Consider the following 15746-nt stretch of genomic DNA (forward strand, 5'->3'; position numbering starts at 1 on the left):
CTTGTCTTGCAGGGACAACAGCTACGCCCAATTTATTTGGGGAGGGCAGGGAGGAGTTGAGACATGCTAGGGGTGTGGGGGGAGAGGAACCCAAATTGGGCCATGCCCTAGCCACCCTGGGCCTCAGTTTCCCTGCTGGTCACTGAGGAGTAGCTCTGGTGGTCTCTGAGTTGACATCTAAGGTTGGCATTATGCATCCCATCCTCACCCACCCACCACCAAGAGCAGTTGGTGGTTTTGCCATCCCCACCTTCCCTATCTCCTGTTCACCCTCTGCCAACCAAGAGCCAGGAAGAGGGAAAGTTTCATCTGGGGCTTGCCACTTCCTTCAAGTGTCCACATTGGTGGGGCCCTGAGCTGTTGCCTCAGAAGTTTGAGAGGGTCCTGTGGTCATGCCCTTTCCTAGCATCAGGAGAGACGGGGACACACTCAAAGAAAACTGGAGTGGGAGAGAGTTAGGATAAAGGGTGGGGATGGGAGCTGAAGAATGAAGGCTAGGGTCAAAGGTCAGCCACAGGCCTCAGGTGGCTGCTGCGCCCTCCATGGCCACCACCAGGATGCTGAGCTGCCTCTGCACCTCAGCCCAGGCTGCAGATCCGGGGCCTGTGTTCATGGCCTTGGAGCAGGCATTGGACAGGCCAGGGGATGTGGCTACAGAGCCGGTGCGGGGTGCCCAGAGCACATGGCTGACAGGAGAAATGGGGGAGGATCAGGACCATTCAGGGGCCAGGAGAGAGGGGAGCTTCAGCGTGGAACAGCTCCTGCCTACAGCCAGGCACAAAAGCCCCTCTCCACTGGTGGTGGGAAGAGATGTAGGTTCTAGTCCCAGGGTGACCTTCACCGATTTGCCTCCCATCCTTTGAGCCTGACTCTGCAGCTGTCTCAAGGGACTGGGTTGTGCTCTAAAAGGCCAGCAAAACTGACATTTTCGTCCCTCCGGCGGGTGCCCATTACCCAGCCTCATCTCACTGCACCTCCCAAGAGCTTCAGGATAGGCTCACCTGCAGTAGAGTTCCTCTGGGAAGGCTCGCAAATTCAGGAAAGTCCGTTCCAAGAGCATCAGCTGGTCACTGAGCATCCGCACCTGCAGGGGGCTGGAGGTGACAGGGCCCTCTGGTCACCCTACAGCCAGCAGCCCAGCTGCCAGCCTGCATCCTGCCCTGGATGCCGCCCTCCCGGACACCTGCTTGCAGCCCTTGCTCACTCGGGGGTGCCCTTCTGCAGTGCTGATATGTGTTGGCCCAGCACCGTGGCTGCCTCCTCAAACTTCTCCACTGCAGTCACCAGAGGTCCTGTGGGGAACAGCCAGCAGCTTAGCCCTGGGGGTGCTTGGCTCCCCATGCCTCAATGCTGGGGGGGGCTCCGTACCCAGGCTGATGCTGTGCTGCTCCAACAGGCCTCAAAGGTCCTGCTGGGCAGCCTGCAGGAAGCTGCGGAGGGTCTCGCTGTAGTCACTGACGTTAAGAGGCAGCAAGAGGCTGTCACTGAGCCGGAGAAGCACACCACCCACGGTCTGGGCCACGGCCTGATGGCTGCTGAAACCTTGCAGGAAGCACGACAAGGCCAGGGCTCAGTCTTCAGCCCATCCTCCTCCAGCCTCAGGATGCCCCTTGCCCTCGTCCTCACCAGGGTCCACAAACTTGTCCACGTAATCAAAGGTGTCAAAGGCCGTGTGGTAGGTAGGGTAGATCCGGGCTGAGGTCTTGCTCTGGGGGAACAAGACCCAGAGGTGACAAGCTTGGGATGGGAAGTGGAAGGAAGTGTACAATGTAGAGACATTATTTCAATTCAGTTGTCACCACATCCGTGAGGAAGGTTCTAGGATTCCTACTTTACAGAGGTGGAAGCAGGCTCAGAGAGGTTAAGTAACCTTCCTGACATCACACAGCTAATAAGTGGCAAAGCTGGGTCAGGTGCCAGTTTCCCATTTCACATGAAGGAGAAGAACCTGGGGTTTGCAGTCAGACAAGAGGAGTCAAATCCCAACTCCACCACTCAAGAGTGGTGTAGCCATGGAGGGGAGAAAGGGCCTTTTGTAAAGAGGATTTTTTTTTTTTTTTTTTTTTTTTTTCTGTACGCGGGCCTCTCACTGTTGTGGCCTCTTCCGTTGCGGAGCACAGGCTCCGGATGCGCAGGCTCAGCAGCCATGGCTCACAGGCCCAGCCTCTCGGCGGCATGTGGGATCTTCCCGGACCGGGGCACGAACCCGTGTCCCCTGTATCGGCAGGCGGACTCCCAACCACTGCGCCACCAGGGAAGCCCAGAAAGGGCCTTTTGGAGCATCAAACAAGGAGACAGGTTGGGCACTCTGCATCCCTTATCTCATTTTACCCTCAGACCACCTCTAGTTTATACTGTTATTTAATCTATTCTGAGATAAACACTTTAAAATCTCTGGAATCAGGATGCTTCTCATAGTCAGTGTCATCCTGCAACTAATTGACAGTGCTTTTTTTTTTCCCTCCTGAATAGTGCATATCATAACAGTGCATCTTATACTCAAGTTATATCTTAAATTTTATAAAATAACACAGATGAGGATGAACATGCCCAAGAGAGGTAAAGAAACTTGGCTGAGGTAGCACAGCTACCGAGTGATGGAGCCGGATTCAGTTTGCACTGGAGCGGCCCGAAGGAGAGGAGGGGGCTGGTGGAGCAAGGAACCGGGCTGGGGGATGGAGGGGTGTCCGCTTACCCGGTCATAGGTGTATGCGATGTCCATGGAGGAGATGCCCAGGAAGTGAATGAAGGGTGCGTAGTCGCTGCCCGCACCCAGAGTGCCCAGGCTGCGGGAAGGAAGATGGTCAGGCTGCAGGGCGCTGGGCCAGCTCACCAGCCCGGAATCCCCATCCCGGCCCTGGGCTCACCTGGGGACCAGGCCGTACACCGGGCGGCTACGGTTGTAATATCGGATCTACTTGTCATAGATACTGAGACTGCTGTGGCATGGTGCGGAGATCTGAGCGGAGGGGGATCTAGTCTCGGGGCTGGCCCCTCCCCAGGCCCAACGACCAGGCTGGTCCTCCGCTCTGCCCACCCGAGTTTCCAGCCCACGCACAGTCCTGCGGGTCCTACAAGGCCCGCCCCGCAGCCTCAGTCCCACCCCCAGCTCTTCTAATAAGTACCAGCTCCAGCTCCGCCTACCCCGTGTAGCCCCGCCCCGCCCGTCCTCCTCCCAGCCCAGCTCCCAGCCCCTCCCATTTCCACCTGTTAGGTTTCAGAGAAGATGACGCTTTGGATCGGGGGCGTCCCCTGCGCCCTCAGGGTGGCATTGGCTGTGAGGGGATCCGAGAAGGACTCTATTCGGGCCCCGCCCTTTCGTTTCCCTCCTCCCCGAGTAAGCCCAGCCGCCCCTCATACCAAACACCGAGACGTCCACGTTGATGTAGGCTACGGCGCGCTCCTGCAGCTTGCTGAAGAACTCCTGCAGGTGGATGGGACCCCGTCAGCCCCGCGCTGACCTGCCCCGGAAATCGCTCACCTCCGTGAACTCTGTGGAGCCGATGAGCCCAAACTCCTCTGCCCCCCAGCTCGCAAACACGATTGATCTTCGGGGACGCCAGGTGCCTGGGGAGGAGGATAAAGGGCGGGAGGGCAAGATCCCTCGGATCCTGGGGTGGCTTAGGGGGAAGGTTGGGGATGTGGAGGGGAGGGAGGGCTGGAACGGGCGGGGCACAAGCGACCGGAGGTAGGTCCTGGCACCTCCCTGGTCAAGCCTTCCCTGAGGCTCCATCCTCCTTTTACCAGCACCCCTCCTCTGCTGTGACACCCCCCAACATCGTCGCCAACACCGATCTCCCTCCGTCAGGTGGTCCCTTCTGCCAGAATGCCCTATCCCCCTCTTCTCTCTGGCTATGCTGATTAGAGGTCCCCCAACTCTCTCCTCCATGCATCCTATGCAAAACTCTCCCCTAATCGTCTTCACTTGGTGATGATACATTCACATTCTCCTTAGAGCGTTATCCATATTGAGCCAATCCTTACAACACGTCGTGAGGGACAAACTATGACTGTCTCCATTGAGGAAACTGAGCCATAGAGAAGTTTAATGACTTGCCAGGATTACACAGCTGGTAGGCAGCAGAGCCAGGGTTCAAATCCAAGGCCTGGCTCCAGAGTCCAGGGGCTTAACCAATGCCCCACATTGCTTCTCATAGCCTCCCGCAGCCTGGCTTCCATCTCCAGTCTCTGTGCCCTCGCTGCTCTTGCCACAGGCCTCAGCCACCTCCTGGAAGCCTCCGAGCTCCTTGCTAGCCCCCTCACCGCCTTCAGACTCCCCCTCCCCCTCCACGGCACTATGCGCTCCTGGCTGTGCTCCCATCTCTGGAGCAACTCAGTCCCCTTTGATCATTCCTCATCTTTTTGTTTTAAACCAAAAAATTTTAAATATAGGGACTTCCCTGGTGGCCCAGTGGTTAAGACTCCACGCTCCCAATGCAGGGGGCCTGGGTTCGATACCTGGTCAGGGAACTAGATCCCGCATGCCGCAACTAAAAGATACTGTGTGCCACAACTAAGACCCGGTGCAGCCAAATAAATAAAATTTTTTTAAAATTATTTTATTATTTATTTTTGACTGTGTTGGGTCTTCACTGCTGCGTGCGGGCTTTCTCTAGTTGCAGTGAGCAGGGGCTACTCTTCGTTGCAGTGTGCAGGATTCTCATTGCAGTGACTTCTCTTGTTGCAGAGCACGGGCTCTAGGTGCATGGGCTTCAGTAGTTGTGGCTCTTGGGCTCTAGAGCGCAGGTTCAGTAGTTGTGGCGCACGGGCTTAGTTGCTCTGCGGCCCGTGGGATCTTCCCGGACCAGGGCTCCAACCTGTGTCCCCTGCATTGGCAGTCAGATTCTTAACCACTGTGCCACCAAGGAAGCCCGAAAAAAATTTTTAAAGTATAAAATGATTACATGCTTGCAATGAAAAATTCTCATTTTTTTCTGCCAAAAATGCATAAGATGAATCTAATCAGACAAACCCAAATTGAGGGACAGTCAGCAAATTAAATATCAGGATCATGAAAGAAAGAACAGCTAAGAAACTATTACAAATGACCCATGCAACTACTACATGTGCAACGTGTGATCCTGGATTGGTTCTTGGACCAGAAATTTCTTTTGCTCTAAAAGTTATTGGAACAGGGGCTTCCCTGATGGTGCAGTGGTTAAGAACCCGCCTGCCAATGCAGGGGACATGGGTTCGAGCTTTGCTCCGGGAAGATCCCACATGCCGAGGAGCAACTAAGCCCCTGTGACACAACTACTGAGCCTGCGCTCTAGAGCCCGCAAACCACAACTACTGAGCCCACGTGCCACAATTACTGAAGCCCGTGCACCTAGAGCCCTTGCTCCCCAACAAGAGAAGCCACTTTAATGAGAAGCCTGCGCACCGCAACAAAGAGTAGCCCCTGCTCGCCTCAACTAGACAAAGCCCGCGCAGCAACGAAGACCCAACGCAGCCAAAAATAAATAAAATAAATTTATTTTTTTAAAAAAATAGAATCCGCCTGTCAATGCGGGGGACATGGGTTGATGGGTTGGAGCCCTGGTCCAGGAGGATCCCACATACTGCGGAGCAACTAAGCCCGTGCACCACGACTACTGAGCCTGCGCTCTAGAGCCCGCGAGCCACAACTACTGAGCCCGTGTGCCACAACTACTGAAGCCCGTGTGCCTAGAGCCTGTGCTCCGCAACAAGAGAAGCCACCACAATGAGAAGCCCGCGCACCACAACAAAGAGTAGCCCCCACTTGCCGCAACTAGAGACAGTCCGCGCGCAGCAACGAAGACCCAATGCAGCCAAAAAAGTAAAATAAAATAAAGTACTTTGCCCGTTTAGAAACAAATAAAACAAAAGTTTTCAGAAAAATTGGCAAATTTGTTAATTTCCTGATTCTGAGCATTGCACTGTGGTTACGAAAGAAAATGTCCTTATTTTTAGGAAATATACAGCTCTGCCACCCGGTCCAGCTGCCCCTTCCCACATGCTGTGCCTCCACCTGGATCTCCACCCCTAATGCTCCCAGAACTGCCGCCTCCCTGAGCTCTGGCTTGCATCTGGAAAGCCTGGTAGATATTTTTCCTTATAGCACGTTTCACAGTTGTCATTACAGCATGAACTCTGGTGCTCACTGGGGCATGTCCAGTGCCTAGGACTGGCCTGGCACGTAGTAGCCATGGGGGACGTATTTGTTGAGTTGACGATTGTCCGTCACCCCTGCCTCAACTGAGCTGAGACTCCCTGAGGGCAGAGCCTGGCCACTGCCTCGCTCGAGGCCACATCTGGCCTCGCTTCATTGGAGGGGCCCAGGAAACCCTCAGAAGGTATTGCACAAGTTCCCGGTACCACACTGGGCTACTCGAGCGAGGCCAGGGCTGGTGTCCATGCATGTCTGCCCCCAGGGCCCTCAAGCTTCACCCAGGTGGGCACTGGAGAATGAGAGAGAGGAGGGGGGACAGGACGCCCAAAAGCTCAGGGAGGACTGGGCTGGAGGCGACCTCCTGGGGAGAGAGTCCCTGGACCAGGGGAGCAGGATCCGCTCACCCTTCTTCAGCAGAGTCCCCAGGATGCGGGAGAGCTCCAGGAGGACAGCAGTGCCACTGCTGGGGTCCACGGCCCCGTGAACCCAGCTGTCCTGGTGGTTTCCATACAGCACATAGCGGTCTGGCGGGAGGAGCAGAGTCAGACAGCCAAGAGGAGGAGCGAGGGCGGGCGGGGCAGCCAGGCTGGGCAGAGGGGACGTGGTCAGGGGCGCTCAGAGCAGGGCCGGGTCCCGGGGGGCGCAGGGAGCAGTGAGGAGGCACTCACCAGGCTCCACGGCCCCGCGGATGATCCCCCGGACGTTGGAGGAGTTCCGCAGCTCCAGGCGGTTGTGGACACTCACGTTCACCTGGCTGGGGGAGCGTAGGGGTGTTAGGAGTCTTCCCCTCCACCAACGTAGGAGAAACTGAGGCCCAGAGCAGGAAAGGGACCTGGCAAGGTCACTTGCCCGGAAATACCGGGAGAGACAGCAAGGCTAGAGCCCAGCTCTTCTTTTTTTTATTTTTATTTATTTATTTTTTTGTGGTACGCGGGCCTCTCACTGTTGTGGCCTCTCCCGTTGCGGAGCACAGGCTCCGGACGCGCAGGCTCAGCGGCCGTGGCTCACCGGCCCAGGCTCACCGGCCCAGCCGCTCCGCGGCACGTGGGATCTTCCCGGACCGGAGCACGAACCCGTGTCCCCTGCATCGGCAGGCGGACTCTCAACCACTGCGCCACCAGGGAAGCCCGAGCCCAGCTCTTCTAATTCCAATTCTCCTTTGTACTCACTCACTTATTGGATACCTAGTGTATGCCAGCAGCGTACCAGGCTCTGGGCGATGACTGAGACAGACACGGACCCCACCCTCGTTGGGCATCCCTCTCCCGAGGGAGGCAGACCCCAAGGAAGTGAACAACTGCAGGTAGTGAAGGGGCTTGGGAGGACACTGAACAAGGCACCTGGTGGCAGGTGGGGAGGTTAGTGCAGGCCGGGAATGACAGAGCATGGGGAAGGATGTTCCCATCAGCAGGAACAGCAAGTGCAGAGGCCCTGATGTGGGACGGAGCTGGGTGTGTTCAAGAGAGGGGGCGGCTGGAGAATGGAGGTCCAGGATGATGGCGGGGGGACCCCACAGGGCCTTGTGAGGCATGCAGCTGTTTCACAGGCTTCGCCAAAGACAAGACAGATATTCTGGAATCAGGGAGGGGTTGGGAGACAGGAGAAAGGGAAAGGCCAGGCCTTGAAGAGAGCAGAGAGGAAACCGGGGTCAAGGAAGCAAAACAAGGGAAGAGAGGGGAGTGTTGGGGGAGGAGGGGGCCCCATCTCACCTGCCTGCTGGGAAGATACCATCAGAACGGAAGCCGGGCCCCAGGTTGTAGTCACAGCCCAGGGCTCCCTGCCAGGCAGCCGGGGCTGAGGTTCCCTGCAGGTTGCTAGGGAGGAGGGGGAGGCCTATCAGAGCAAATATGGGTGCGGGGGTTGAAGTTTGGGGGCCACTGGAGAGTGGGAAGGAGACCCCAGGGCAAAAGCTCACCAGAGAAGGACTTCTGCATCCTTGAAGCCAATGGGCTGAGTGGGAATTGGGGGAAATCCGAAGGTATTGTCAGAGTCCAGGCGGAAGGAGGAGGGGTTGGCTGGAAGGTAAGGAGTCAGTGGGTCCCCAGAATACTCAAAGTAGGAGCCTCGCTCCACCCCCGAGGGAGGAAGCCCCCAGGAGTGCGGGAAGGTCTCATTCGGCAAGCTTTTCCCGTTGTTGATATCTCCAGGGTCCGTGTACACCAGCACCCCAGCCACCCCGTACTTGGCAGTATTCACAGCCTTCAGAAGGCAGAGGAGGCTGTGTTTAGGGGAGGGGCGAGAAGGGGGCACATCTTGTTCCTCTTCCTCCCTCCCTCACTGTGGAAACCAGGACAGATCTGTCTTCCCACTGGCAAGATGATACTTACACAAGTCATTTTTTATTGTGCTGCTTGAGACAGCAAAAGACTGTTGAGCCTAGGCAATGGCTCATCAAAGGGGTCATTAAGTAAACTGAGGTACCCTACAGTGGAGTACTATGCAGCTGTATAAAAGAAGGAGGATGTGCTCCTAAACCCATGTTCATATAAGCACTGTTCATAGTAGCCAAAAGGTGGAAACAACCCAACTGTCCATCACTGATGAATGGATAAGGAAAACCTAGTATATAACGTGCAAAGGAATATTACTCAGTCTTAAAAAGGAGTGAAGTTCTGATACATCAATGAACTTTGAAAACATTATGCTAAGTGAAATAAGCCAGACACAAAAGGACAAATATCACATGATTCCTCTTATGTGAGGTACCTAGATGAGGCAAATTCATAGAGACAGAAAGTCAAATAGAGGTCAGGGGCTGCAAAGGGAGAATGAGGGAGTTAGTGTTTAATGGGTACAGAGTTTCATCTGGAACCATGAAAGCATTCTGGAAATGGATAGTAATGACGGTTGCACAATACTGTGAATATCCTTAATGCCATTGCATTGTACATTTTAAAAATGGCTAACCTGGTAAACTGGTAAAACATATGTTACATATGTTTTAGGACAGTAAAAAAACAGTACATTAAAAAAAAAAAGATCAAGGACAGAGTTTATGTACCAACTGAGAACAATCTCCAGGATGTATTAAGGTGAAAAAAGCAAAGCTCAGAACAGTATTGTATGCTACTTTTATATAAAAGGAGAAGGAAGTAAGAATATGTCTTCATATGTTCTTCTTTCCAAAGAAACTCTGGATACATATCCCATAAACAAACAAACAAGCTACCTTTTTGGAGGATGGCATTATCAGAAAACTTTTTCACCCTATACTTTTTTTTTAAACTCGAAGTTTCATAATCTGTATAATTCCACCACGCCTGTTCCCCTTTCTTTTCTTCTCTTTTCTTTCCATTTTTTTACCCCCAGCTCTTATCATGGGCACTTCTTTTATTTATTTATTTATTTATTTATTTTACTTCTTTTTAAATTGTGATAAAGTACACATAACATGAAATTTACTGTCTTAACCATTGTAAAGCATACAGTTCAGTGGCATTAAGTATATTCCTATTATTGTGCTACCGTCACCTCCATTCACCTCCAGAACTCTCTTCATTTTGCAGATTTGAAACTCTGGACCCACTAAGGACTAACTCCCTAGTCCCTGCTCCCAATCTATACCTTTTTATATTTAAAATAAATAAGTAAGTAAACATTTAAGAAAACACAGACATGTAACCCTCAGTTAAAATTTTGTGTTGAAAAGAAGCAAGTTGTGGAGGAGGAGGGATTTAAGTCGAATGTTCAGAAGAACTACTTCACAGGAGGACTTAGACTTCCAGAATACCAAAGCTGAAAAATTTGCCCAATTCCTTTATTTCCCAAGGCTCAGGGAGGTTCGGGGACATATCCAAGGTCACACAGCACCTAAGTGTTCTTTGGGCCAATCCATGGGCTTTAGCCTGGCTGGGCAGAGTGCCAAAGCAGGCCATTGGTGGGTGGAAGGAGTCCTTCACCCTCTCCTGCCCCGAGCCCAGGGCTTGGCCTACCCCTCAGCCCTGCGCCATCCCCTCCCCCACACACCCTCCTGTCCACCGCCAGCCCCCCTCCCCACCCAGCCCCTTGCACTGGGGGCTGCTGCTTACCTTAGCCCTGCGCCCTACACCCCCGTAGCGGGTCAGGACGATGCTATCTTGGAGTTTGATGCCCTGATGGTATAGCTCCATGAAGTCTTCTTCTGAGCCCCGGTTGGCATAGACGAGGAGGCCCTGTTCCCCAGAGAAGGTGACCCTTAGAGCCAGGCCCAGGAAAGAATGGGAAAGGATGAGTGGCAGGATGAAGGATTTAGATTCTGTCCCCTAACCTCACCTAGAGCTTATAAGCTCCCCAAGACAAAGTCACACCTGGTTTGCTCTGTGTCCAGGTACCCTGTATCAGGCCTGGCTTTGAGCAGGGCCCATCAGTGTTTGTTGAACGCCTAAGTGATGTGCAAACGGAGTTGTAGTGGAGTGTGGAAGCAAAGTAAATTCTGGGTGGGGCTGAGCCCCAGTTGAGGCCCTTTCCTTCAACTGCCCCTGGGTCAGGATGGGAGCAGCTGGGCCAGGAGCCAGCGGGAGCTGGGCCATGGCAGTGGGGAGGGGGTGTCCCAGGCCCACCTGGGGGATTCCGGGGGGGCCACATTGGGGTCCCCCTGCTCCCCAGTCAGGTTCTCTTCATTTCATTGGGAGGAGAAGAGGATGTCCCCAGCGGGACCCACTGTGGAGAGACGGCAGTGTCCGGGCTGGGCCCGGCAGCTCCCCCGGCCCACAGGCCTCCCCAGGCCAGAGCAGGACCTCACCAACATCCACACGGTTGGGCTGCTCCTGGCTGGGGAAAGACAGCAGCACCTCGTACTCAGAGGTCCCGGCTGAGTCCAGGCCCGACTCCGGGTCCTGCCAGAGCCGCAGTAGCAGCTGCACCAGCGCCCCACCCCAGGGGCTGGTGGCCAGGTGCGGCTCCCTGGAGAGTTCTCTGCAGGGTGGGTATAGAGAGGGTGAGGCCCAGGGTCAGGGAGGGGCATCTGGCAAACAGGAGGGGCACGTGGGCAGGCCTCTCACCTAAGGTTCTCCCGGATCCTGTTGGCATCGAGCTGTCCCATGACAGCCTCAAGGATCTCCAGGTCCAGGTCCTGGGAGGCTGAGGCACTGGGGGCTGGCAGGTCAGTCCCCTTGGGGATGGCAAAGTGGCCCAGGATGATCCCCAGCCCCAAGAGGGCAGCGGCCCCCAGCACCCCTTCAAGCACCTTCACGCACCGCATCCTGCGGAGTCTTGGCCAGCTGGTGTGGCTCCTTAGAGATGGGGTGTCAGGTCCAGTTAACCATTACCTAATAGGTGGCCCGGCCACTAGCTGGCAGGGAAAGTAAGGGAGTGTCCTGCAGGAAGGGCCAGGAGCTCCTCACATCCAGCTTGATTTCTGCAACATTCACTTGGAAGAGACCTCCAAGGGGCATCAAATCCATACGTGGACGCTGAGGCTTGGAGAGGGACCAAGTTTCACCCACGGTCTCCCAACAGGAGAGGCCAAGGTAGTACTAGAACTCAGTTCCTGTCTCCAGAGCGGGGCCTGCTGCCCGCCGTTCCTGCCTGTTTCCCTGGTGTCATTCCATCTCCAGCACATCCAGCCCTGGCTACTTGACTGGGTTTTGAGTTCAAATCCCATCCTTTGCTAGACAGTAAGTTGTGTGCCCTTAGGCAATTCACTTAGCTTCTCTGAGCCTGTTTTCTTAGCTGTAAAATGGGATGATAGAACCTATTTCACAAAACTGTGGTGCTGTTTTCATTAAACAAAGCCACATCTGTAAAAATGTCTAGCGTGGTGTTGGGTCCATAGCAGGAACTCAGTACATTTTAGCCACTCCTGCCTCATCTGACCCCTTAGAATGCTACGCCTAGAGCTAAGGGAAGAAGAGGGACTCGGAAGAATTCTCTGTAACTATCCTGCAGGGGTCCCAGTTTATGGGAGAAAGTGGGACTCTTAGAAAAGGAGACTGGGGCCTTCCCTGGTGGCGCAGTGGTTAAGAGTCCACCTGCCGACGCAGGGGACACGGGTTCGCGCCCTGGTGCAGGAAGGTGCCACTTGCCGCAGAGCAACTAAGCTTGCGAGCCCCCACTACTGAAGCCCGTGTGCCTAGAGCCCGTGCTCCGCAACAAGAGAAGCCACCGCAACTAGAAAAAGCCCGCGCACCGCAACGAAGAGTAGCCACCACTCGCTGCAACTAGAGAAAGCCTGCGTGCAGCCACAAAGACACAATGCAGCCAAAAAGTAAATTAAATTAAAAAAAAAAAAAGAAAAAGAAAGGAAGACTGTTCTAGAGGACAGAGTCGGAGAAGCACACTTTCTTGACAAGCTGACCTCCATCCCCTGACCCTACCAGGAATCCATCCATCCATTCATTCATCCATCCACTCATTTATTCACTCCTTCACTCATACCTGCAAGCATCTTTCATTTATTCATCCCTGTGCCACATCCATGCCAGGCCCTGGGGAAGCCAAGGTGCCCAGAAACTCAAGTCTAGCAGGGGAGTCAGATAGGCTTTGGGTTCAACCACGTGGTAAGCGCCCCTATAGAGGGAGGGCCAACATGCTCCCAGTGGAGAGAATGACAAATTCTGTCCAGAAGGGAACACTCGAGGGGAATCTTCCAAGGATGAGAAGGCATTCAGCATGCAGAGAAGGCAAGGGGCAGGCCATCCTTACAGATGGTCCGGCATGTATAAGGGCTGCGAGGGGAGGGAGCCACCAAGTACTCGGTATAAGCCTCTTTCAGACTTCATAGACAGCCAGGCAGGGCTGGGAAGGTCCCTGGGGCTCAAGTGTGACTCCTTCCACCTGCCGTGGCCTATCCTGCCTTGGGATTCTGCCCAGCCAGGCTGCAACCCATTGGTTTTGTTTGTTTGTTTGTTGTTTAAATATTTATTTATTTGGCTACGTTGGGTCCTAGTTGCGGCGCATGGGCTTCTCCAGTTGCGGCACGCAGGCTTCTCTCTAGTTGTGGCATGCGGGCTCTCTAGTTGTGGCGTGTGGGCTCCAGAGTGCGTGGGCTCAGTAGTTGCTGCGTGTGGGCTTAGTTCCCCCTCAGAATATGGGCTCTTAGTTCCCCAACCAGGGATGGAACCCGCATCCCCTGCACTGGGAAGCGGATTCTTAACCACTGGACCACCAGGGACGTCCCCAGGCTGCAACCCATTGATTGGCCCAAAGATGCCTGGAAATCTGGGGGAGCTGGGCATGGTAGACTTTGTGTGTGCACGTGTGTGTGTGTGTGTGTGTGTGTGTGTGTGATTTCACAGAACCCTCTCAGAGCAGCCCCCTTCCTACTGCTTACAGCCCCATTCACCTGCACCTCCGTACCCACGTCCCCTTGTGCTGGTTGGGAGGGTTAGCGTGTAAGCGTGGCGGGACTAGGGGTAGGGTATAGTGTGATCAGGGACTTCAGGAAAGTGCACCAGAAAGCCACAGTCCTTGAAGAGCTGATTTTCAGCACCCAGGGTATAATCTTATCGGAAGGCCATCAGTGTGGGGAGTGCACACATTCCTTATGAGGGCGCAGGAGGACAGCCGCCACCAGGCAGCCAGCCAGACACCCAGGTCAGCTGATCAGTAAGTTGAGGAACAGACATGGTGATGACACCATGAGGCAGCAGCTCCATGGTCCTGCCCCACCCTCTTTTGGAAGGAACATGTGAAGCCACAGACATGACATCTGGACAAGAGCATGTGACATCTGAGTGGGTGACACCGGAGAACTCCAGCTCAGGCTGTTAGAATCAGCTGATGTCCATGCTGCTGTAGGCACCAGACAATAACTCAATCAATCTTTTTTCCCCTTCTTGGCTGGGAAGATCGTATGGCCCCTCCCTGAACATTTTGGACTGTGAGTGTTGATGGAAATCCCTTCAGGGGGCTAATGCATTTGATTTCCTTTTTATCTTCCCACCTCGCTGCATCCATCACTCAGACTTGGAGAGTTCTTCCACCCCTCCAGGACAGCCAGCCCATTGGTGCTAGCTCCTTTCCACTCTCCTCACCTCCCACGTGTGCTTTCCTCCCTCCTCGCCCAGCCTGAGTCCCTTGCAAACTCTCTCCACCCCCTTGATCCTCTCTGTTTTGGTCACATTCACTGGAAAATCCCCGACCTGGTTACATCCGCCCCTCTACCTACTCTGCACCTGCACCCTTGACCCTGAATATGCCTGTGGAGTCAGATGACCTCGCTCATCTCGCTTTAAGTTTACGATCCTAGACCTTGAACAGGCCCTCAGTCCTGCCCAGCAGTCCTACCGTCCTTCCCCAGTCCACGCTCCCTCCCGCACTCCTAGATGGCGGGTCGCACATCCCCTCCTCTCTTCTCAAGCCTCCAACACATTCTCCTCCACCCTCACGCTCAGCTGATGACCGTGCTTCCTACTTCACTGAGAAAATCAGAGGGAACGTCACCGTGATGTGATGTGTGATCCACACCCCTGTCCAAGGCAGCCTCTCCCCCGTGCAGAGACCACCCCCTCGCTGCTCAAGGATGTGGCCCCACAAGTCTCCCTGCCTTTCGTGGATCACTTCCATCCACCTAAAGCCCCTGTTTATGGTGTTTAACACCATCTTTAAAAAAAAATCTCTCAATTCCACTTGCTCCTCTAGTAACCGTCCCATTTTTCTGTCCCCTTTTATGATAAAACTCCTCAGAAGAGTGGACCATGCTGGTCTCCAGATCCTCTCCTCCTGCTCTTTTTTAAAAGAAAATTATTAATTTCTTTATTTTTGGCTGAGTTGGGTCTTCGTTGCTGTGCGTGGGCTTTCTCTAGTTGCGGTGAGCGGGGACTTCGTTGTGGTGCGCGGGTTTCTCATTGCAGTGGCTTCTCTTGTTGCAGAGCACGGGCCCTAGGCACATGGGCTTCAGTAGTTATGGCACACTGGCTCAGTAGTTGTGGCACACAGGCTCTAGAGCGCAGGCTCAGTAGTTGTGGCGCATGGGCTTAGTTGTTCCGTGGCATGTGGGATTTTCCCAGACCAGGGCTCGAACCCGTGTCCCCTGCATTGGCAGGCGGATTCTTAACCACTGTGCCACCTCCCATTCTTTCTTGAAGCCGCTCCATTCAGGCTTTACTCCACTGAAATTACTCTTGAAAATGTCCACTTTGCTCCATGTTGCTGGATCCAGTGGTCAGTTCTGTCCTCTCTTCTTACTTGACACGGCAGCAGCGCTGGTCACAGCTGATCAAGCGTCCTTGGATCTTGTATCGCTTCTCTAGCTACACCCATTTCCCAGGCGATCTCCTGACTGTAAATTCCATTGTGGCCCCTCCCTCAGGTCCTCCACATCTCTGCTCAAATGTCACTTCTGCACGAGTGTCACTTTCTCTAAATTGTGTTCCTTCGCCTCCCTCAAGCTTCCTCTCCGTCTCCAGCTTCATTCTTCTCCATTGCATCTACCGCTATCTGACATTAATTATTCCTTATCTCCCGTCCTAGAATGTAAGCTCTACTGGGGCCTGGATCTTTGTTTTATTCATCGCTGAATCTCCAGAACCAAGAGCAGTGCCTGGCACATAGGAGGCACTCAACAAATACTTGTAGAATGGATGAAACACTGACCCAAAGGAGCTCAGTTCCTCCACCCTGGGCATTCGTACAGCTGTCTGACATTTAAGGAGTGTCCAGGGCAACCACGAGGGATACAAAAGGTGGGCCCAGA

At 54.1% G+C, this 15746-nt stretch overlaps 1 protein-coding gene across 1 annotated transcript; it reads right to left on the reverse strand.

Annotated features, from left to right (window-relative positions):
* Nucleotide 1: 1 nt before the first annotated feature.
* NAALADL1 (N-acetylated alpha-linked acidic dipeptidase like 1) lies at nt 2-12129 on the reverse strand. The gene is given in 19 exon segments (XM_059069212.2): nt 2-523; nt 526-686; nt 1002-1094; nt 1205-1292; nt 1369-1542; nt 1627-1708; nt 2696-2786; nt 2868-2959; nt 3208-3275; nt 3361-3424; nt 3482-3567; nt 6538-6657; nt 6802-6887; nt 7843-7947; nt 8049-8332; nt 10162-10306; nt 10672-10771; nt 10854-11026; nt 11113-12129. Coding segments are annotated over 19 exon segments (2235 nt in total). The 5' UTR covers nt 11313-12129; the 3' UTR covers nt 2-500.
* Between the last annotated feature and the right edge of the window lie 3617 nt (nt 12130-15746).

Source organism: Kogia breviceps, chromosome 7 (genome assembly GCF_026419965.1).
Source record: "Kogia breviceps isolate mKogBre1 chromosome 7, mKogBre1 haplotype 1, whole genome shotgun sequence".
Classification (NCBI taxonomy): domain Eukaryota; kingdom Metazoa; phylum Chordata; class Mammalia; order Artiodactyla; family Physeteridae; genus Kogia; species Kogia breviceps.